We start from the raw sequence: 23846 nt of genomic DNA, 5'->3' as shown, positions 1-23846 counted from the left end.
TTGGATATTGTTCTCGAAGCTACCAGCATGAGTCTGACCAAACTGTGGGAGGCAGTGGAAGATAGGAGTGCCTGGCATGCTCTGGTCCATGGGGTCACGAAGAGTCGGACACGACTAAACAACAACTTCTTGTTTTATTTTTGTTGTGCTGTGCCTCAGGTTGTTATGTAGAAGGTAGTATATAGGTACATAAATATATAAAGGGTTGAATCCAACAAAGTCATGGTGCAACAGAACTTCCTCTCCATCTCCTCTCCCTGCACATCCCTCCTTTATACAAAACTTCTCCAGAGGGATGTGGGGAAGAAATGCAGAGCAGATCTGGGGGCATGGCAGGGAGAGCAGTTTCAATGCATAAGTTTCTTTTCTGCTCCTGCAGTGACTTAGTTGGATGTGGCCCATCATTTATTCCGCAGCCATTCTCCCCAACCTCCAAATTCATTTTGACTCCTCTCTCTCTTTGTGAATTCAAGGGTAGAAGAGGAAGGGCTGCTGCCAAAACAGAAATCTATGAAAGCCCTTTAGCTGTGTACCTATAACAGGCTCTTCCTGGATCCCTCCCCACATGTTTCCCTCTCCTCCTGGAGCCTAGTGGTTTTCTGGTGAGAGATGAAACACAGGCTATTCTGTTCCTACTCACTGTTAGCAGTAATCAAAGTCCGGCCAAATGACTGGCAGGTGCGTGAGACTCTTTGGAGAAACTTGTCTAAAAATGTTAGGAAAGAGAAAGAGCTAACATTTCCAAGTTCCAGATGCTCTTCGCTATGCGTGACCTAGCATGATTTGTACTTGTTTATACTCTTTGGACCACCTATCTTGTTAATAGCTCCTCTGCACAATGTCCCGTCCTCCGCTCTTTGCAGACCGTGTTTGTGGTTTTCAGAATGCTTATTTCGGTTATGGCAACATGCGGAAGAAACAGAAGCTAGCAGGTCGCATCTGGCCTTCTTTTGTTCTTTATTGCCACGAAAAATGGAAACACATATTTTGAAGGCATGCACAAATAATGCTTATCTAATTCCAGCTAAAACAAATGCCCTCATCCAGCACCAGGCTATCGGCTCATGTAAGCAGGCCTCTACGGGGTTATCATCTGCTGTGTATCAGATGCTGTAAATCTGACGTGTGCTCAAATATGCATCACACGGTACATCTGAGTCCAAGTGCCATCTATCCACTATCCCAGAGGTGTCCAAACCTTTTTCAAAGAGGGCCAGATCTGATGAGGTGAAGGGCCATGAGGGCCGACCAAAGTTGTTGACCTTTTTTTTAGGATTTTTGAGCTATTTTTAGGATTGAAGTTGTTGAGGCTTTTTTAGGATTTTACCCCAGGAAATAAACTGCCACAGGGGCCAGATTAAACCAAGTGGCAGGCCAGATTAAGCCCCCAAAACAGACTTTGGACATGCCTGCGCTATCCCATTTACATCACTACCATCTGGAATGCACAGCCCCATCTACAGTCTAATGCAACTAGTCATGGAAATACCTTTCTAAGCATGATTCAAACTGAATTGCGGTTACTAGCATTAAATACAAAATCTGGTACCATATTTTACTAGTATCATATTAGCTGTTACAATCAGTTTGTGCTGTGTAAGGGACAATACAGCTGAGAAAAGAACTGGGTGAAATGGAAACCCCCAGGGTGAATATTCTCCACACAGTCTCTGCAGGATCACTTCTTCTCAGAATATTTGTTACTGCTTTATGACAGCCAGTTTTTCTCTGTGGTCACCCCCATCGTGCCCCTTCTGTTCACTTGCTCTGTATGGTTGCTTTGAATTTCCAGTCCCAAATACTGCCACCCCCAAGTCACCCAAGGTCACAGCAAAGTTTAATTTCACCAGGCCCAAATCCAGCATTTAACTGAAGGCAGAAGCCTCACACTCGATTGAATGGCACGCAGATGCATTTCATTTTTTAATGTTAAAAACTCATAAAGTTCATTTCCCATACAAAATCTGAATAAAAGTTTTGCATAAACGGCAAATGTTTTGCATGATGTGCAGACCAGGCCACCCAGTTCTGAGGTCCTGGAATGTGGCAAAACTCTGCACTGGTTGCTCAAATCCATATCAGGCCTGGTCAGTTCAGTGAACTCAAACTCTTTTGCTGGAGCAATCTGGCTGTGAGGCCAAATGGAAACCCCCTTATCCCTCAGGCTTGAATTTTCTCCCAGGAGAAGCAGTGCGTAGTCTAACCCTTTAATACCCCCCTCCCTTTCTTGGCATCCTGTCCTGGCTGGCCTCGGATGTTGTCCCACATTCCTCTTAGTCAGAAACAATTAAAGAAAGAAGTAAACTGGCAGGAATCGAGACCGAGGCAGCACAGTGCAGTCAAACATGAAGCGGCGGAAGGGCCTCTGAGAAACCCAGCCAGTTTTATGTAAGGCAAGCCTGGTCATCAAGGAGCTGCTGTGATCATTTACTCGGTGTGCGCAGAATGAGAGTGGGGTTAGGGTGGAAGAGAAAGCACAGAAGCATATCTGGTATGCCTTACCTTGAGGCCCTGGGAAAAAGATACTGCAAACAATCTTGAGCGGAAAACGCAACTGTCGTGGCCCAGCAAGTAGCCATGAAGTGCCAAGTGTGACTGATCCCCTTTGAAAGCTTATTACTTGCATCAGGGAATTGCTTTGAGGCAAACAATAGCTTGTCCTTTCCCAGCAAAATCTGGGGGGAAGCAAGTCGGGATGGTTTCTGAGGGCTAAACTCGCCAGTCTGTACCAGGCCTTGGCAGTCAGTCCTGGCATGGTAAAAAGTGGCAAAGAGCCAGTCTTGTGTCGCTGCTCCCAGCTGCCAGTTGCTATCTGGAGTTTATGAACTTGTTCCAGTGTCTGTAACAGGGGCTTATTATATTAGGGAGACAGCTCATTAAATCAAAGGGCATTTTCACATGAGTGACTGATGTGCTTTTGGGGCAGCCACCTTCTGTAATGGAATTGGAACAACCTATATTGGTGGGAGTGTACAACCATGCTATCTTCTGCCTTCGCTACCGTTGCACATGGCACAGATACCATGTGAAAAGCTCCAGTTCACACAGGCGAAAATGGCCCCCAATCTTCTTTAAAGTTCCTCAACATGCATAGCAATTTACTTTTTCCATTTTAATATTTATTTAGCTGTGGACTTAATGATTTCTGTTTGGTTGCTATGCTACATGTGTGCATTATCTAGAAACAAACAAATAAATCTTCCCTTTAATAGAAAAAAAGACATTTAAGTGAATCATTTATTAAAACTCATTAACATCTCTTTACTTGAGTGATAGCCCTGCTTAATTAGCACACAAATCCTTCTTGCATAGGGCATATGAGACGTCGTGTGGCAGGTACACCCACACTCGGAACATTATGTACAGCTCTTGCCTCATTGCATTTGTTAAATCGATTGGACGCATCACCCTTCTCCTATGCTGTTTCTCAGTTGCCAGATAAATTGGCCCAGATTAGAGCATAGAGGACTTGTCTGAACCACATTTGGGGTTCCTACACCTGTAATCATAGAGTTGGAAGTTCAGTCACCTGCTGATGAATGAAATCCACTGTTCTAGCATCACTGATATGCCCTGCAGCCTCTCCTTGAAAACTCCGAGGATGATCTTCTTTTGACAATATTCACAAAGAGAGACAGGAGGGGATAGGCTCTACTATTTTTAATTTTGAGAGCTCAGATTTTGGTGAGATGTACTATTCTGAAATTTTCTCCACAATGGGCCAAAATTAGGCAAGGGCTACATAGCAAATGCCGTGTATGGTTGAACATTTATCGCCACATCCAATATGAAGCGACTTTTTGGACAACGACAAGCCGCCCTCTTGAATGGGGATGTATTGTGCAGGAAGATATCTGTACATGTGTGGCTGAGACCAAGGAAGCAATACAGCCCATTTGGAGGACTGTCTTGGTGGGAGGTTATTTTGATTTCAGGTATAAAAGCTGCATTTGGTGGCAAATCCTCTTTACCCTGTGATTTCTGCTCCTCTGCAACATGCAAATATGTTGGAAGATGGTCACCCCTGACTTTCAAAATATATTTTGTCACAGTGTAGACATTTGTATGAGAAGTGAACAAGATACATAGTATAAAGAAGTTTGTGGAAGGGGCTGCAATGGTGATCATTATGTGTGTTCACCTGGAAGCCTTATGTTGAACTCTGCTGTAGCTACCACGCTCCTGTAATCTGTGCAGTTTCAAAAGCTCAACCCATAACCCATTTTAGGAGTTTTTCCAGACCACCAGTTTATAGTACAATAAATCTACAACTATCATTCCAAAGATCCCGAAATCTTCCCTCAAGATAGCTGCTCTGCCACAATTACAGTGTTTCTTTCAGCCCAGAAGGAGCTCAGAAACTGACAATTTCTCCCAAACTAGAATGCCTTTTGCTGTCTGAAATAATGATTTGGTGAATTTTGTGGTTCCCATAACACATCAGGTTTCTTTCCTCCTGCTATTGGTGGATGGGGGCATCTCAATATACTGCTGGTTACACACACAAGCTGTGTACACATTCCCAGGATATTGCAGCCTCAATCAGCTTCTTCCTGTCCACACTTACCTGGCAGTAAATTCCATGGGTCCACAAACAGGAAACACACTGCAACTTAAAGGGAACCCTGACCATTAGGTCCAGTCGTGACCAACTCTGGGGTTGCGTGCTTATCTTGCTCTATAGGCCGAGGGAGCCGGCATTTGTCCGCAGACAGCTTCCGGGTCATGTGGCCAGCATGACTAAGCCACTTCTGGCGAACCAGCGCAGCACACGGAAACGCCGTTTACCTTCCCGCCGGAGCGGAACCTATTTATCTACTTGCACATGACGTGCTTTCGAACTGCTAGGTGGGCAGGAGCAGGGACCAAGCAACGGGACCTCCCCCCGTCACGGGGATTCGAACCGCTGACCTTCTGATTGGCAAGTCCTAGGCTCTGTGGTTTAACCCACAGCTCCACCCGCATCCCACACTGCAACTTACTTTTAAGTAAATATGCACGGGATTGTCCTACATATCTTGAGTATGTTAGGTTAGCTGCACTTTGGTTGGTCTCATTGAATATATGGTGACACTGTGATTCAGTATTAGTGTTCATTGGAGCTTCTGAACTCCTGTAGTCTGCATGTTCATAGGTGGAGTTTAGCCCAGACATGAAATGTAGCAATAAGAGAGAGTTGCATTTCAAAGACCTACTTAAGCCTTGCCCTTGCCTGTTTTCCTGCTACCCTAACACAACAGGGGATTCCAACCTCATGGTTTTTATTTTGCTAAGTCTGCTGCTTTCAGGAGCATATATAAACCATTGTCTTCGTTTCATGATGCCAAGTCTAGTTGTTCCTGTTTCTTCCACTCATAGACATGCTGCAGCAGCAAGTTTCTACAGTGCTACCTTGGTTCTCAAAGGCGTTGGTTCTCAAACTCTGAAAACCCGGAAGCAAGTGTTCCAGTTTTTGAACGATTTTTGGAAGCCGAACGTCCGATGTGGTTGTTGGCTATTGTTTCTGGAGCGCCTGCACCAATCAGAAGCTGCAGCTTGGCTTTCAAACATTTCGGAAGTCAAACGGACTTCCAGAACAGATTACATTTGCCATTTTTGTTTTTGAGGCTCTTTCAGTTAAGATGTTTTTGTGACTGTATGGAACCCAGTTCAGCTATTGATTGATTGATAGATTGATTGATAGATTGATTGTGTGACTGCAGAAATGGATACACCCCCCAATCCAAACAATGACGATCATCAGTGCAGGGAAGAAGAAAAAATTTAATTTTCATTTTTATCATCTACAATACTGTCTTATTTATTTTATAGTACAGTACATTGATTATTGCTTTCATTTTATGGATCAGTGGTCTCGTTAGATAGTAAAATGCATGTTAAATTGCTGTTTTAGGCATCGTTTTTAAAAGTCTGGAATGGATTAATTTGTTTTGCATTACTTTCTGTGGGAAAGTGTGGCTTGGTTTTGGAACACTTTGGTTTTGGAACAGACTTCCAGAACAGATTAAGTTTGAGAACCAAGGTACTACTGTACTGTGCTATGGACATGGCCTTTATGCCCATTTCCTTCCTGATCTTTCCCCTTATATATGATTGAATGTAATATGGGCACTTGCCTGTTAACATCTGGATGAAGACCACTGGCGCATTCAGTGCTTCAGAACAGCTGCCTGCTGCAAAACCCTAACAGTTATTAAGAACCAGTTAATTGTGTTAAAAAGGTATATATACACATTAGATAGTAAGCTGCACTATATATTCAGAATGTTTCAGGTCTGTTTACATGTTTTTATTTGCTTTTCTATTATTCAAGAGGAATTCCTGTTATAGAAGTTAAATATGTGTTCAGAATCAAAGAAAAATAGATTAATAGTAGTGGCAAGGCCCAGGTGGACTGGAATGTATGTACCACATGCAGCATTCTTCAGTGTACAAGTATAAAATATGATATACTGTTGAAAGATTGTTATGGCCTCTGCAGTTGTGATAAAGTTAATTGCCCATTCACAATTAATTTGATAGCCCAAAGGACTAGTAATACATTTAAAGCCTATTACAAACTGTCTCCCTAAAAATGCTTTGCTGCATTACTAAGCAGCCACTTAACAATAATAAAAAAGATTCTTTCTCAGTTGTGCTGGCAGAGGTTTGTAAAGCTGCATTCTCATTTTTGTAATTTGTGACAAGTTCAACACAGCACAAGAAAATACATCTAGAAAGAAGCCAGTTAGCTACAGGATGTTACTGTGCAAGGCAGCTCTCTTGATGTGCCTTGGGAAAATTTGGTGAGTTGTCAATTCATAAAAACACACACATAGCCAGGAGAAAAATGTGTGGAAATTCTGATTCCTAAAAGAACGTGTATTCAGATGGGAGCCCAATAATGTTTTGTTTCTTTGCCAGGGTTGTTATTTGTAAGAAGTCTGAAAAAGATCGCCAAAGAATACCTACCCGAACAGGTTTTTGTGATTTATAATCTCTGGATGCAGGGGTAATGGAACCACTTATGAATTTCTAAGATGGGTACATATTTTAGTACTATTGTAACACATGTGAGGTAGACGGTGGAACCTACTGGGTGAAAAATGGCCTTAGAATTGGAGCTGAATAGGTAACAAAAGGGACTGGTCTGACATGTCAAAAATGTAGGTCTCACATTATATGAGAAAAAGCTGGTTGCATGAGGCTTGTGACACATTCTCTGACTGAGATGTAGGTGGATTCATTTGTTTACAAACTTCTACTATTTCCTATTTTCTGTTAAGTAACCATATGATTATTATTACACATGCATTAGATAGGGGCCCTTTAGTCTTCATGTTCTCTTGCTGCAAATAGCTGAGTAATGAGAAAATAAGTACGATGAAAATGAGATATACGATTGGCGTTTGTAGCTTTTAAACAGATAATAAACATATGTAAGAAGGAGAAGGAGAAACAGGGTCTTCATAGTCCGAGCAAACATGGTGAAACATATGGTTGTGTCTTTTTATTGTATGGGACCATGCTGTGAATTCCTGAAAGAAAGAATTGTTTCAAGTGAGAGGAAGGGACTCAAGGTCTGGTGAAAGAGAAGCAGATTTGATTAAAAAGAAAACTTTGCATTTCTGTAAAAGATTATAGCAAGGCATATGGGTGGCAGGGCCTCCCATCAACTCCTGTAAAATCATGTTATTGCCATCATAGGGAGAATGCCACAAGTCGATGTTGCTAAAAGTTTGCCAGAGGCAGTCTCTCAATAGAATTCCAGGATTACAACTGAAGGGAAAGTCCTAGCTGTATGAATGAGAGCTTTGATATTATTGTCATGGGTTTGCAGGGGGCAAGGATCGCCTAAAGTTCCTGGGTGCCAGACCTTAGATTTAAAATGCACGCTAAGCAAGGAAATCACCTGGGGACAAGGGCCATCATGGAGAATGGCCAGTCATTGACCCTCTGCCTGAGCTCTGGGTAAATAGCAAAGATGGGAAGGAGAGGTTACACAGGAAAAAGGCATCCTTTTGAAATGTAGAGGTTGGGGAAGAAGGGAGAGGACTCCATGAGCTGCTGTGAAGGCAGAGCCATCTTGGCAGGCTGGGACAGAGGCATGGAGATGGAGGTCAGAGCAAGCTCCTCTTGAGATGTAATGCTCTGAGCTCTCTCCAAAGTAGACCCACGGGTAAATATGGGTACAATAAAGTCTCCGCTGTGCCTTGATTTCCCATTTGAAACACAACCCTGGGTGAGTGCCTAGAACATGGGTAGGCAACCTAAGGCCCGGGGGCTGGATCCGGCCCAATCACTTTCTAAAACCGGCCTGCGGACAGTCCGGAAATCAGCGTGTTTTTACATGAGTAGAATGTGCCCTTTTATTTAAAATGCATCTCTGGGTTAGTTGTGGGGCATAGGAATTTGTTCTTTCCCCCCCTTCAAAATATAGTCTGGCCCCCCCACAAGGTCTGAGGGACAGTGGAGCGGCCCCCTGCTGAAGGTTTGCTGACCCTTGGCTTAGAACCACCTGGGATCTTGCTACCACTCAGCAGAGATTGGGGGTGGTATGCAACCTTTGTAACATTAATTTCAATGAATTTTCCCCAATATATTCTAGCTCCTACAATACAAGATTAATGAGCTTACTTTCTCATGGCAATGAGTGAAAGATGGAAGATAAACTTTAAGGACAGGTTTGCTTAGCCATATGAATGATCAGTTACCTCGTAAAGGGAATATACTGTGTATTTGTTATTGAAAAGAATAACAAGATTCATAAGATGCATTTTTCCAGTGCTAGTTAATATAGAAACCCACAAAAAAATAGCTTGGGTCCTTGAGGACCAACAATGTTAATAAACAAAATTAAAACGAATGTTCATGACTATCTCAAAGAAACATGTTTCTGTTAGCAACCAGTAAATAAAACAGCAACGATATTTTTATGCTATTAATAAATGATAAACATTTAAAATTTTTCAGTTCATTTGTACTGATACGGATCCATCATCATCAACAAAAAAACCCTAGACCAGCAAACTTAAACTACATTGGTGGCAAAGCTGCCTTCAATGTGTTTTCAAAAATTTCAAAGTAGAATTTCAAAGATCACCTGACGTTAGATTTGCTCAGACATAATGTGAAAATATTAATGGTTCCAATGCTTAGTAAATCAGTTAGATTAATCGACAAAAATGTTGACCGACTAAAAAGGAATCACCAATTAATGGGTCAAAAGAATTTTAAAAACTGAAATTATTTTTAATAGAAGCACTGTATAACAACTGCAGATGACAATTTTCACCATAAGAGAAGTCCCTTTTGGGAGAAAGAATGACTTCTTTGAAAATTATCCCTATTGTGGCAGATGTATACATCATCCAAAGGCATTGACGGTATGCTTTTTTAAATCTAATATTTTGCATATACTGTACAACTTTGTGCATATTTAATCAATCAATTAATGAGTTGAACCTCATCTGTTTAATTAGCTAAGGTAACTGGGTAGAAAACACAGAACTGTATTCACTGTAAAGAGCAATATGGATTAACTAACAGTAAATTATTTTTTTAGCTTGTTGCCACATTTCTCTCTCTTAATTAAGTTATATTATACCTGTTCACACAGAGCAACGTGGATTCACACTTGTTCTTACTAGCAATGGTGTTTGTGAAATGGATAAGCAATACTGTTTCTAAGCAAAGTACACGTCTTTCCCTTTGGTGTAGGAGTTTATAGTTCCTAAAACAAATGGAACTGTTCTGTTTGCACAAAACCTTAATTGCTTATTATATTTTTAAAAAAATTATACCTGCAGGCCACATAGTGGAACCCTTGGATAATAATGCTGTGAAGTGTTGCCTTTCTCTACCCTGAGTTCTGTTGATGTTCCACTGCTATAAATCTAGTATGGCAAACAGTGAACTCTCTCGTCATTCCCATCTTGGGGTGGAGGGGTGGGATTTAAGCGGTCCTGCTTGAATTTCTTATACGTTTGTGTTTTGAGAAAAGCCTATGCCCCCTCAAAGAGCCAAACAATATCGCTGATACAAAGCTTGATGGATCATTCTTTATATTTTTTGCTATTGCATGTGCCTAGCACTTAACTAGGAATTGGACTCATAGCATTACTTGTGCAGAGCCTTCCACTGAACAGAATATGCCAATGGTTTCATTAGAGATTTACATTTCTATGCCACCTTTCCTTCAAGGAGCTCAGGGTGTCCTGCACGGTTTACTCCATTCCCACTTTATCCTCATGACAACCCTGTAAGGTCGGTTAGGCTGAGAGACTGCGACTGTTACATGGTCACAGAGCAAGCTGCATGGCTGAGTGGGGATTTTAATCCTGGCCTCCCAACTCTGAACCACAACATCATACTGGATCCGCTTCCATAAAGTGACCGTATTGCCTAAGATGCAATGCATTCTGTCTTTTTAAAAAATGGTGTATAAGCTGTTGCCAAAATGCAGCTGAGGCTTAAACATTTAGACATAGAAAGTTTATTTCCTCCCCTTTACACTTAGGATTAGCAGTTTGGCTGCCCAGGGCAATCACTGTTTCGGAGAGCACAAGGGCCACTGAGCACTCCACCCTCATTTTCACATCTGGATTGTTTATACTTGAGTTCAGGAGTTGACTTCTGTAAGGTCTCGGTCATATCCTTCTATTCAAAAACTGCAGAGGTTCCCTCCCCCAATAGCTCTGTAATCAGGATTGGTGATGACATAATTCCTCTCAAGAAATGAACAATTTGTGTCTATCATGACAATTTCAGATGTAACAAATGAATAACAAATGTGCAATTGTTGTGCTACACAATGATTGTCTTGAAAGCTCCTAAATGTCTAAGATATTTAGGTCTGGTGCCTTGCCCTAAGAACAGAATCTGGAATGAATTATTTTTCTTTTCATCCTAGGCTGGATTTAGATGTTCTGCACATAGTGTTGACCAGGTCAACTTCATTGTGTCTGAAAGCAGTTTTAAGTAAAGTGTTTATGGCTGGCATGTAAAGCCCTTTGTTCAAAGCTTTATTAAAAAAAAGAGAAAAAAAAAGAATAAATGCAGGTGCCTAGACGATTCAGTAACCAGGAATATCTGCAAAAGAAGCCATGCTTTCTCAAAGATGAGAGACAGAAAACCACATGTACAATATATATATGTGAAATCTTTCTTAAACATTTTTATGCAGGGCACAACAGTGGTTTACACAGTTATAGTTTGGTGCCACAATGGGAATTATATTAGGGTCCCCTTGATCTGGAAAGACCTGAGGAAACTTAACAGGGTCTCCAGCCTGTTCATTACTACCAGTCAATGGGGGACCATCCATTGGGATTCCCAGGATATTTTCTCTGGTATAACAAGAAAGGCAGTATTGGAGCACAAACCCCAGTGGATAGCTCTAGCTGCTACTGGCAGATATCGCCAGAATGATAAATGTTAATGATTAGTCTTACATGTAATAAATAGTATTGTTTGGAAGTGGCAACCAGGACATTACCTTTTATATATATATCTGGGTTCTTACGAGTTCTTTACCTGTTCATTCCCAAGTTTCTTGGTGAAACTCATGCAGCCAGCTTCATATTTAAAATTCTCATTACACGTGGCCTCAGTTTTCTATCACTCTGAAAGCCACAAAGCAATCTTTGTGGCATATCTCTATTACTGACAAAAGTAAATGTGATGCAATGCTTTAAAATGTAAAATGTCAATGTCATTTCTTAAAGTGCCTTCTTTTCATGGAGCTTTCATGCAGTCTTCTTTATATTTTATAATGAGACAGAGGCTGGATCATCAAAGAAGCGTTTCAGTTTTAAAACGTTGTAAATTTAAACAGGGAAAACAGATAGAGAAAAACTGGACTCCACGTCGCCACCTGGTGACACAATGTTATATCGCACGTACAACGCATATAAATCGCTTTTTCTTTACCAGTCGAGCTGAGTCCAGAATAAAAGAAATACTGGTTTTATATGAAACAGTGTTTTAAAAAGCACCCATATTTACACAGGTTTTGGACTGGGGTATGATGGAAACTATGTGCAGTAAAAAATGAAACAAAACAGAACCCACCCAAACAGCAACACAGCAACCCAAAAGCAAGTGTCAAAAGGAGAGAGAAATCCTTTTCAGAGGCCTTTCAGCACTATCCCCTTGAGATCCCAAGTGCAAACCATTTTATCTCTGAAAAGACATTTTACTGAGACTTGAATAATCAGAGTTGATTACAGCCATGCTTTAAAACAGTGCCTGTGCCTGTGGGTGGGTGTGCCACCTCTTGACCTCTCCAGGAAATAAGAGCATCTATTTAGACAAGTTCAACTTTAGCATTGGGATAAACAGCAACCACATCATATCCTTCTGGCGGCTTAACCCTTTCCTTGGCATGCATTTCACAGTACAGCTGTTCCTCAATGAAGAAGTAGCCCCTTTGCTTCAAGTTGAGGCCGCAGTCATCACACATGAAACATTCTGGATGGTAGAGCTTGTCACGGGCTTTCACTATTGTGCCACTGTCGCAGGAAAGAAGATAAGATTAGAATGCAAACATTTCAAACGATTACTATTCATTTCAGGTTTTTATTAGTGGCTAGCCTTTTATGGGCCCCACAGAAGGGGCTGTTTACACAAATCTCTCCCCATCTGCAACACAGTATTGTTTCTCCTGTATTGTATAACCTGCCTTAAATGAATCTGGTGCAGATTATATATATTTATATATATATAAATAGGAGCTGTTCCATTCTGAATGCCGTAGAATAAAATGCTGTGTGTGAAGCACTGTAAGTGAGCAGGACAGTTCTTTCTTGTATGGAGCTTCCACGTGCACTTTGGAGCAACCAAGTGGCTTTGGATCAAGAGGATAACATTGATTAATATTAAAAGCTCTTTGTAACATGCAGCACAAATGCCATGTTACATGTGTATGTCTCTCTCCCCCCCACCCTTCAAGTAACATTGCCTTATGGAATTACATTATAACAAGATTTTACAGTTAAGCAGGTGGTGTGTTCCTTATTTAGCTTTACCAAAAAGTACCGTACTTTTCCGTGTATAAGACGCCCCCGTGTATAAGACGTGTATTTTGGGGGACTCAAAATATAGAAAATGGGGGGAGATTGCCCAGAGTTCTTGAGCTTTTTGGGGGGAAGGATTGCCCAGAGTTGTTGAGCTTCTTATGGGGGGGGGGATTGCTGAAAATCACTCACCTGCCTGAACAATGCTTCCTTTCGCACACGACGCAAAAAAACACCAAATGTTCGACCGCTTGCCTCCAGCAGCAGCCCATCAATGCAAGCCCATGCCGCAGCCATCAATCACTCAAACAGCCACCGCCGACAATCTCTTGCTCACGGCAGCAACCATTCCCCCGTCCCAACACGGCACTACCCGTGTATAAGACGACCCCAATTTTTACACATTAATTCAACTTTAACCCCCCCTTGTCTTATACATGGAAAAGTACGGTATATTAAACGTCAAGGCTCTTGGGGAGATTCATGTACTTACACAATTCCATTGCCACATCTGGTGCACTCGGGGAGCATCTGTAAGCCAGGCATGGCTCCACCCAATTTGGATACTGGAGATTTAACATGTCTTGGACTCGTCAGCCTGTCATGTTTTTCACCTGCCAAGAATTTAAGACGGCGTTTTTGGAGTTATCTGTTTAAGGGATGTGGAATGTTGCTAACACACAAGCTTCTCAACTGAAGGGGTGATTTATTCTTAAACTCTGACAAAGGATGCACTCCTCAGTATCATTACCTGGAACTAAATTTTATTGGAATCAGTGAGATTTATTTCTGAGTGAACGTGGTTAGGACGGGGCTGTAAGTGCTCTGATCCTAGTAGTGTTAGGTAAGCAGGCTCCATATGCTAACAACAATACTTGAAAAAATGAAATGATGGAATGACCATAAGAATAATAAAAAGGCATGCAAACACATGAGCTCTGATTTAAATGGATAAACCAGAGATTGACCTTTTAATGGGAAGCATGCCAAGGAAAAAGAATGAGAGCTGGTACAAAAGAGGCACATACATGAAACTATAGAAGAACAAAAGACATTGTCTAACTTAGTAAGATTTTGATATATGCTCAACCCCATGGAAAAAAGCTTAAAACCTTTTGCTGTGCAAGGGGGGGGGGGGAAGCCCAGCAATAACACTGCTAAAGTGCACTTTTACTACTTGAGAGATTTATTTGTTTTATTGAATGTCATGACTCAGGAAGACCTTTAAGAGTCTGTAACAAAAGTAAGGCAGCATGTTAGACGCTGGCTCTTTTCTTGGCGTTCGGTTTTGCTTCATATGTGTTCAAAAACAACCAGAAAAGGGGAAGCAATGAAATCTTTATGTACAAAGGGGTATGTTGGCAAGCTATTAATGCATCCTGTAATGTTCATGTATATATTCACACAAGTGCGTATATTTGGAAATTCACAGCAGTGCTTTTTTTAAAAAGGAATTTTCACTGGTAGGGAATAAACTCAAAATAGGACACTTACATTAAACTTTCATTCAAAAATGAAATAATGAAGCAGCACTATGATACCTGCATTGTAACATCTCTTCATGACTATTAGCCGTGCAACTCCCTTCATGACTATTAGCCGTGCAGACTAGGACTGATGGGACTCCAACATCTGCCACACGATCCCTTCTGCCTCCTTTTTTGAAGTAAATTCACTCAACTAATTTGCTTTAGGTGACTATAGCTTCTTTATACATTTACTGCAAAGGTTCCCAGAAGCTCTAGTCAATGATAAAGGCTTCAAAATGGCAGGCAATTTACAGAGCACTTAGTGAAAAGTCTCCTCACCAGCTTAGGGAGTGAGGAAGGAGTTTAAAAGTAATGCTGAACTTTGCTGCATTCATAGCTGTTTTTCTCCTTTGTTTCTGCATGCCCACGCTTCTCGCCCCCAAATTTATGTCCCTCAACTTCTCAACTAGGCAGCTACAAAACTCTGCAAAAAGTGATCGAACAACCCCAAACATTCTTTTCTCTGCTTTGTGGTTTGAGGGCTCATCTTTCACGGCTGAGGGGCACCTACCGAGGTAACTGTTATGTTGCCTTACAAATCCTGTCTGATTCCCTGCAGGAAACATTTCTTATTAGAGACACAGTGTGTTGCTGCTCATTAAAGAAAAGAAAGAAAAGACCCTAGAGCTCCTGGGGGAGAAACATAACATTCAAAGGAGTTTCTTAACTTCTTTGGGATTGCGTATAGGTACTTCATAAGTGGCTTTGTATCAGAGAGGTTAGACGAATGGAAGATTTAGTTTTAAAGCAACAGAAATGGAAATCCATGTAAGAAAATTGATAAATTAAAACTGAATCATTTAAGTATGAACAATGCATGGGGTGCCATCATTCCAGAAAGCGTCCCTTCAATCATATTTATAAAGCAGATGGAACCCTCTCCCAAGGGAGACTTGGCTGTCCTGCACATTGGTTTCATTCAGGTGTCAGCTAAAAACTCATTTATTTATGCAGAGCTTCAGAACATAGTGGCTCTACAGTGGTGCCTCGTAAGACAAAAAGAATCCGTTCTGTGATTCTCTTCGTCTAGCGGTTTTTTCGTCTTGCGAAGCAAGCCCATTGACGGATTAGCGGATTAGCGCTATTAGCGCTATTAGCGGCTGTCAGAGGTGCTTCCAGATCCTAGCTCACAGAGGATCACGCTAGCCAGCGTTCACTTTATAAAAGTCTTTATTGAGTTACAGTTTCCATTCTCAAGCTGCTGCGTGCAGCTCTACGTCTTATGGGTTAGACCGGCGAAGCTCCGTCTGAGTCTCCGCCCCCTGTGCACCAGCTTACTAACCTAGTCTAACTCCACCTTTTCCGCCTGACCGTTCTTCTCTGGGTCCCTCTGCCCCCCGTGGTCTCTTCCTTCCGGGATTCTTCTGACGCGGACCCCCCGGACCCTCCTGTCTCCTTGCGCCGGGCTTTAGGACCTGGCTCCCTTTCCGGGCTGCTTACTGTGCCACCTTCCTGTGCATTTGAACTTGGCGCGCGCGCCCAACCTTCCACTTTCCGCCTGACCGTTTCTTCGCTCCCCGATGGAGGTGTGGCCACTCCTGACTCATGCCCTCCCTCCTGTTGCGAGCTGCCAGCGCTTGATACCTGGCGCCCTTCTTCTCCCCTGCTCTCTGTTGGTGACGCTGGTCCCGATTTCCAACTGCTCCCCTCTGAGCCCCCTCTGGACCCTTCTTCCTGGGGTGTCCCCCTAGGTTCCCCCCTTGTTCTGGCCACTGGTGCTCCTTTCTGTGAATCTTCTGATTCACTGGAAAGACTCGGAGATCTCGGGTCGTCGTCATCACTCATCTTTTCCTCTGCCTCCTCCCCCTCGCTCTCTGTTTCCTCCCTTGCCCTCGCCTCTGCTCCTGAACCCCTGACAGCGGCTTATCTGCTGATCGGATCAGCTGATAAGCGGCTTAGTGGCTTAGAAAAAGGGGGGAGGGGAAAAAACCAGCAGGAACTCGCAAGACATTGTCGTCTTGCGAAGCAAGCCCATAGGAAATTCGTTTTGCGAAGCACCTCCAAAACGGAAAACTCTTTCGTCTAGCGAGTTTTCCGTCTTGCGAGGCATTCGTCTTGTGGGGCACCACTGTATTTGCCTATTTTATCAATGACTGTTGCATTGCATTTTAATGTGTATTTGTGACAGTAACAGTGTTGCATTTGTTGAATTATTGATACTTTTAGTTGCCCTGGGGTTTTTTGTGAGAGTAATTCTCTCTCTCTCTATCTCTCTCTCCCATAAAAATTTTAAAATCTTCTTTTTAATCAGTTCAGCACAATTTGAAACTGCTTGTAGGACTTGTAAGACACATTCAGAAGTACACTGGCAGTATAGAAAGGGCAACAGAAGAGCAAAGTCTGAAATATGTGTCTGATCACATTCACCTTTTCTTTCCTTGTCTCTCTCCTCCATCCCATTTGCTTTTAGCTGTGCCCCAAACAAAGAGCAGCCATGGAATCTTAGCCACTTAATAGTAGTAGTAGTAGTAGTAGTAGTAGTAGTAGTAGTAGTAAAATATTATTTGTACCCCACCCATCTGGCTGAGTTTCCCCAGCCATTCTGGGTGGCTTACAGCACATAAAAATTGTAAAATATTAGCCATTAAAAATTTCCTGATACAGGGTTGCCTTCATATGTCTTCTAAAAGTCAGATAGTTGTTTATTTCCTAGACATGTGATGTGAGGGTTTTCCACAGAGAGGGTGCCACCACCAAGAAGGTCCTCTGCCTTGTTCCCTGTAACCTTACTTCTAGCAGGGAGGGAACCGCCAGAAGGCCCTCGGAGCTGGACCTCAGTGTTCAGGCTGAATGATGGAGGTGCAGACACTCCTTCAGATATACTGGGCTGAGGCCATTTAGGGCTTTAAAGGTCAGCACCAACACTTTGAATTTTGCTCGGAAACGTACTGGGAGCCAGTGAAGATCATTTAGGACCGGTGTTATATGGTCCCGGCAGCCACTCCCAGTCACCAGTCTAGTTGCCACATTCTGGAATAGTTGTAGTTTCCAAGTCACCTTCAAAGGTAGCCCCACATAGAGCGCATTGCAGTAGTCCAAGTGAGAGATAACTAGAGCATGCACCACTCTGGCAAGACAGTCTGTGGGTAGATAGGGTCTCAGCCTGCGTATCAGATGGAGCTGGTAGACAGCTGCCCTGGACAGCTGCCCATGTGCCAGGCTGGGCACCTGGTCCTTCATGGGCACAATTACTCCTTGTAAGCACCTTTGAAATTTAAAATAAAGTACGGGGGGAGGGGGAATATTAAACATTTTTTTTGAAATGAGCATGTTGTGTTCCTTACCATTTTCCCCTGCTTCCAACATGCCTTGCAGATATCGGAAAGATCCTGACTGCTTGGGTTCTGAAACTGGTCTTTCATAATCCTGCAGCATTTTGTACACATCTGAGTCCATGTCAATTCCATTTCTGCTTCTTGGTAGGGACCTCAAAGGGTCAGCACTATTTAAATACAAAATAAGGTCAAAGGATTGTTGTACACTAGAGAAATAAAATCAGTTCTTTAGGGGGGGGGAGTTAATTCCTTGTGAACTGTGAGGGGTTATTTAAACAAAATTTTCTAGTGCTTCTTGCATCACTAGGCAACAGCGCACTGAATACCCATAAGTCACCCCTAAGCAAACCCTATGCTTATTTTAATGGGGATTTAGTTAACAATGCTTCCTTTTCCCAAACTAGCTTTTTATTAATGTAGAGATCATTGTAGAGACTATGAAGGACAAACTTTCTAGCTATACTCTACTTGCCCCTGTGCAGTGGGGCTTGAGTGACCTGTGAACATATGCACCACAGACAGGCCAGCTGCTGCTATTCATTGTGAATTACTATGCCACACATGGATCCTTTTTTTTTTAATGCATTAAATTAAATTACTGAAGAACCTGGAAGCCACCCAACCATTGAAAAATATCTGGCAATTAGGGCATTATATGTTTTTTTGCCAAACATGGTCTCAAGGGTACTTTTTAAAAAGTCTTAAAATACTTCCTTGTAGCACATTTCCTCCTGGATTAGTCCACATTTTCTAAAGTACCCATAATATTTATTTATTAAAAAGCCTCAAGATTTAAACAATGCTAAAATACTAGGGGTCGGATTCATGTAACCTCTCCTTCCCCTCCAGGCCCCCTGAAATTGGCTTTTGTGGGTCGGGAGAACTCCCAGAACTGTGTGCAGGGGAGGAGGGGGGGGGGTCATTCCAATGTATGTGTTCTGCCATCTCTGAACAGCTTCCTGTGCTCATTCTTAAAATGGACAAAGCAGCCTTAGGGCAAATTTGCTTTGAAGGCCCCTAAACATGAGATTTAGCACTTTTATTGGCAATCCTACTTTATGATGATTCTTTAGTGCTCACATTTGTCTTTCCAGTGTGAATTTCATCTATTTGTCCCTAAGCAGCCTTTTTTTAAAATAAAAATGTTTTAAAATTCCATTTTAACAGTATGTTCTAGCAAATTAAACAAGCTGTTTTCTTCAAATGAAATGGGTATGTTTTTGCATGAATGGGTCCCTTTTGTGGCAGTGTTTTGGTCCTAATAATTTGGTATATTTATACAGTGGTACCTTGGGTTACATACACTTCTGGTTACAGACACTTCAGGTTACACACTCCGCTAACCCAGGAATAGTACCTCGGGTTAAGAACTTTGCTTCAGGATGAGAACAGAAATCATGCTCTGGTGGTGCGGCGGCAGCAGGAGGCCCCATTAGCTAAAGTGGTGCTTCAGGCTAAGAACAGTTTCAGGTTAAGAATGGACCTCCGGAACAAATTAAGTATTTAACCCGAGGTACCACTGTATTGTATAAGTATGCCAGCCTCTTTGTTGCTTCACATGCTTTTCAGTTGAAGCAAATAGCAGCTTTGAGGTGGCTGCATCCAATTTTCATTGAAAGAATAGTCCAAGAGAAGGGATTAACCTCCCTGCTGCCACAGTGTAGCCCTCTCCCCACCCACAACAGCTATTCATAAAAATAATCTCCACCACCATGTCATGTTTGACTCTCATACCTGTGGGGAGATGTGATATGCAGGCTACTCATCTGTGATGGTAAGCTGGAATCTGCATTGTTGTTTGTATATAGCCGCGTGGGGTTATTGTACTGCACGTTCGATATCTGTTTGTTGTCTGTTGGACTTCCTCCAGGTGAAAATGTCGCTGGTCTTCTATTTGGAACAGGTCCATTATCCTAAACAGGGAAAGAAGCAGAGGTTTTGTAACACTAGTTGTCATTGCCAATATTAAGTAACCTCTTCTGCTAAATGCCACGCCTGTCTGCAACAGCAGTTTGTGCGTAGAGCCTCTCAACTGCTAACAATACTGCTTTAGTATTATGCAGCCTGCTATTGGTAGATAAAGAATTTACAGAGAGAAAAGAGGAGGAAATAAATGTTTGTTGCATTTTGTAGCTCTTGTGGAATGACTGCTGCTGTTTTTGTTGAGGTATTGCATTTAGTTAGGCTTTGGCCGCAATACTCAAGTTTTAACAGCAAGTTTGTATCTGAAGAAGTGTCTTGGTCCTTGATTAATGTGAGCAGACCCATGTGGGATTAGCTGAGCTTCATAAACACTGGGAAGCCAACACAAGCCATTGTTGATGTGGGACATTAAGTATGTATATGAGAGACAATTTTATCTTACTATATTTTGAGGAAACATTGTGTTCTTGAACAGTGCTAGCTAGTGCCTGTCAGGTTTTATGGGTGGAGTGTAGAGAAATTCTTCAACTCATCACTCCCATTCTAACATACCTCCCCCTTGAATGTCCCAATTCCCTCTCTTCCTTCTACTCAACTCAGTTTCAGAGGCCAGCTCTCCACACCCATCCCTCTGCATCAACTTCTAAGGCCTGTTAATGCATCAAAGAAAAAATACTACAAGCAAAAGATAAACAGCAAAAGGGATAACAGAGCGGGCAACACTTAAGGGAATGTAGGGCAATGGTGCTGACAGAGGCAAGGAGGTGGCTTTACTCGTGTTAGGGGTGGTGTTGGTCACTGATAGCATCATGCCCAAAGGAACCCAACACTGCACAATAAAAGAACAGACATGGTTACAGAAAACTGCTGAATTATTTTTACAGCTGATGTACATACAGCATTTCCTCACATTAAAACTAATCTGACAAACCTCCATACCTTCTTGATGGAATAAAGAAACCCCAAAATTGATCCTCATCCATTTTTAGAAGAAGAAGAAGAGTTTGGATTTGATATCCCGCTTTATCACTACCCTAAGGAGTCTCAAAGCGGCTAACAATCTCCTTTCCCTTCCTCCCCCACAACAAACACTCTGTGAGGTGAGTGGGGCTGAGAGACTTCAGAGAAGTGTGACTGGCCCAAGGTCACCCAGCAGCTGCATGTGGAGGAGCGGAGACGTGAACCCGGATTACGAGACTACCACTCTTAACCACTACACCACACTGGCTCTTAACCACTACACCACACTTACATTTTCATTTGCCTCCCAACCACACAGCTTTTTCTTTCAATGAGATATTACTTTTTTAAAAACCTTGCAATGACAATAAACTAAAATTAATTGTGTTGTAAATAATCCAGAGAGTCACATTCTCTGTGGTTTCCTTTAATTCTAGGCATTTTGTAAACCACCAAGTATTAAACAAAATGAGTTTTGAATCCACATTGAATAACTACAAAACTATAATTATTGCCTCTATTTTTTTCCAGATGGCATAAAACTTCACTGATATGCATAAGGATGCTAAGATCAGTGGTTTTTTTCTGGGGGGACGCATACCCCTAAACATTTTGTGAATCTTTGTACTTTTGTCCATTTACTGTATTTATTTTCCCTGATTTAAACTATAAAATGGTGATTTTTTTGAGTCAAAATGAACATACCCCTAAACATTTTTTTAATAGAAAAAAAGCACTGGGTAAGATTATTTTGGAGTTTTGCTCAAATATGCTACACTGTGCAATTTAAAAAAACAACATTTATCTGTAAAGAAATACCAGGTCTTTTAATACACCTTTACAAGGGATGACTTCACCAGTTGTGGGCTTTTTTGTGGCCAGACAACAGCAAATCAGGATCATTTGAACATGAAAAACAACCCTTTAAACTTTGTGTCGCCAATCCCAGAGTCCTACTATAAATAGCAAAGGAGCATTTCATCTCAGCAAGTATGGTTAGCAATTTCACATAATTCCCTATTTCAGGACTGGGGCACCTGTGGTCTTACAGATGTTGTGGGACTCGAAATTATTTCAGCTCCAGCCAGTGGTCATGGATGATGGGAGTGATCATTCAACATCTGGAAGGCCACTCGTTCCCCTGCCCCATTTGATGCCTCAAACCACTGAATACATAACAGTTTGTATGGTTTAATGATTTGTTATTACGTTTATTGATCTTATGTGAGCCTCTCTGGGAGCCTTGTTGGCTGAAGAGCAGGATTTATTATTTTCAGATTAATAAATTAATTTTGTTCCTACTACCAAATAGCCATCATAAGCAATCACATAAAAGGTCTTAGTTTTACTACTACTGTATGCTCAACGGTACTAACTTTGTACAAAAGCTGGTGGGAAGAGCAACTATGAGAACTGGTTTATGAGAAGTGATATGATTTCATATTTATCTGCCAGACTTGGAGCTATCGGTTTCAATATCAACTTTTGTCCCTTCCATTGGAAGTGTCCAGTTTCTTCATGTTTTCTCCCCCATGTGTTCCAGCTTCCAAACCTATTGAGATTTTCCCACTCCCTGTGGCTCTCTTTCGACTTAACTTTGTCTGCATATGTTTCCTGTTCTTTGCCCCTGTAATATAGCAGAGGAGCAGGGAAGGCGAATGGAAAGAGGCAGAAAATATGGCTTTTGGTCATGCCTAAATACAAAGCTTTGTACAAGAAAGACCAACTCAGAAATCTATGTTTTTAAAATGTTTGGGATATCATGTTTGGTACATGGCAATTTGCCTAGGAGTCTAGACTGGTTAGCCCTTACCCCTCATTATATTGGTTACCAAAGTAGACTTCATGAGTCTCTTTTATGATTCATTTTGTCTTCACTGACCATTATAAACTAGATTTATTCCCCCAGAAGAAAACCTTTCTTATGTTTTATCGTATTTCCTGCTGAGTCATGTCAACTAGTACGCAGCACTTTTATAACTGTAATAGCTTTGCCAGATACTTGGCTTCTCAAGTGAAAGTTAACATTTCTTGACTACACAGCCAAAATTCAGCATCTTTGTTTCAAGTTTTTCTTTGCCATCATCATAAGCAAAAACCCTTTTGGTGAGAGTCCCTGATAATCCAAGGTTTGGGATTAATTTAACTTTAAAATAAATTTATTTAATTGTATTAGTATTAGTAAGTTGTTTTAAATTGTTTTTAATGCTGTCACCCATCTTGGGACCTTAATGGTGAAGGATGGGCAATAAATAAATAGCGGGCACCTGATAATAAGAAAACAATGGCTTTCGAACTATCCAGGGAACCATCTTTCAGAAATAGGATGCCCTGCAGGTTTTCTTATCCATGCCTTTTGCCTATTCTCCTTCCTGACTTCCTTCTTGGATTATGGTCCCTTTGCCCCCACAATTTCCGATGGAGTAGCTGCAACATATTGGGACATATTCTTCTCTTGCTTTCAAAGTTTAAAATTACAGACATTTCCTCAGTCTGGAGACTAACTGATCTGACTTGTATAAAATTTCTGGTGCATTTTCCTTTTCCCTTTCCTTTAAAAAAGAAAAAAATCTTTTTTAAAAAAGGAGTTTGTGCCTTGATTTATTTTGTTTTTATGCTTTTGAGAAGACACTTAGCAATGCCATTCTTCAAATTAAAATCAATCTTTTTGCACACAGAGAGGTCAACCCACCACACCCTGCTAGAGAAATGTGTGTGTTTGTCACACACAGGAGTGCTGAGGAGCTCAGGTAATACACTTTCCAGGAACAATAATACAGTGGTACCTCGGGTTAAGTACTTAATTCATTCCGGAGGTCCATTCTTAACCTGAAACTGTTCTTAACCTGAAGCACCACTTTAGCTAATGGGGCCTCCTGCTGCCGCTGCGCCACCGGAGCACGATTTCTGTTCTCATCCTGAAGCAAAGTTCTTAACCCGAGGTACTATTTCTGTGCCTCTGGTTAATACTATCTTTGAATGACACCAGAGGACCTGTGACCTGCCAGAAGTTCTTCTCTGCAGTTGGGTCCCACCCAGTTGGGGGAAGGCTGGCAACCAATTTCTCCACCTGTCAGTGTCATCTGAAAATCTTCCTCTCCTGTCAGACATATGAAGTGGAAAGCCTGTACTGGGACAAATGTGTCAGATACTGGCAGTTTTAT

At 41.8% G+C, this 23846-nt stretch overlaps 1 protein-coding gene across 1 annotated transcript in view; it reads right to left on the bottom strand.

Annotated features, from left to right (window-relative positions):
- Positions 1-8909: 8909 nt before the first annotated feature.
- Positions 8910-23846, bottom strand: part of PDLIM4 (PDZ and LIM domain 4) — a 62998-nt gene continuing 48061 nt past the window's right edge. The window contains exons 4-7 of the mRNA XM_081185667.1: positions 19534-19712; positions 17809-17966; positions 13489-13609; positions 8910-12491 (exon numbers count right to left, since the gene is read on the bottom strand). Coding sequence (XP_081041793.1) covers positions 12287-12491; positions 13489-13609; positions 17809-17966; positions 19534-19712 — 663 coding nt within the window. The 3' untranslated portion in view covers positions 8910-12286. The remainder of the gene's footprint in view (positions 12492-13488; positions 13610-17808; positions 17967-19533; positions 19713-23846) is intronic.

The sequence above is a fragment of the Podarcis bocagei genome, assembly GCF_964188305.1.
Source record: "Podarcis bocagei genome assembly, chromosome: 2".
Lineage (NCBI taxonomy): Eukaryota > Metazoa > Chordata > Lepidosauria > Squamata > Lacertidae > Podarcis > Podarcis bocagei.
The sequence above is the reverse complement of the archived record's forward strand: the minus strand, read 5'-3'. Positions and strand labels throughout refer to the sequence as shown.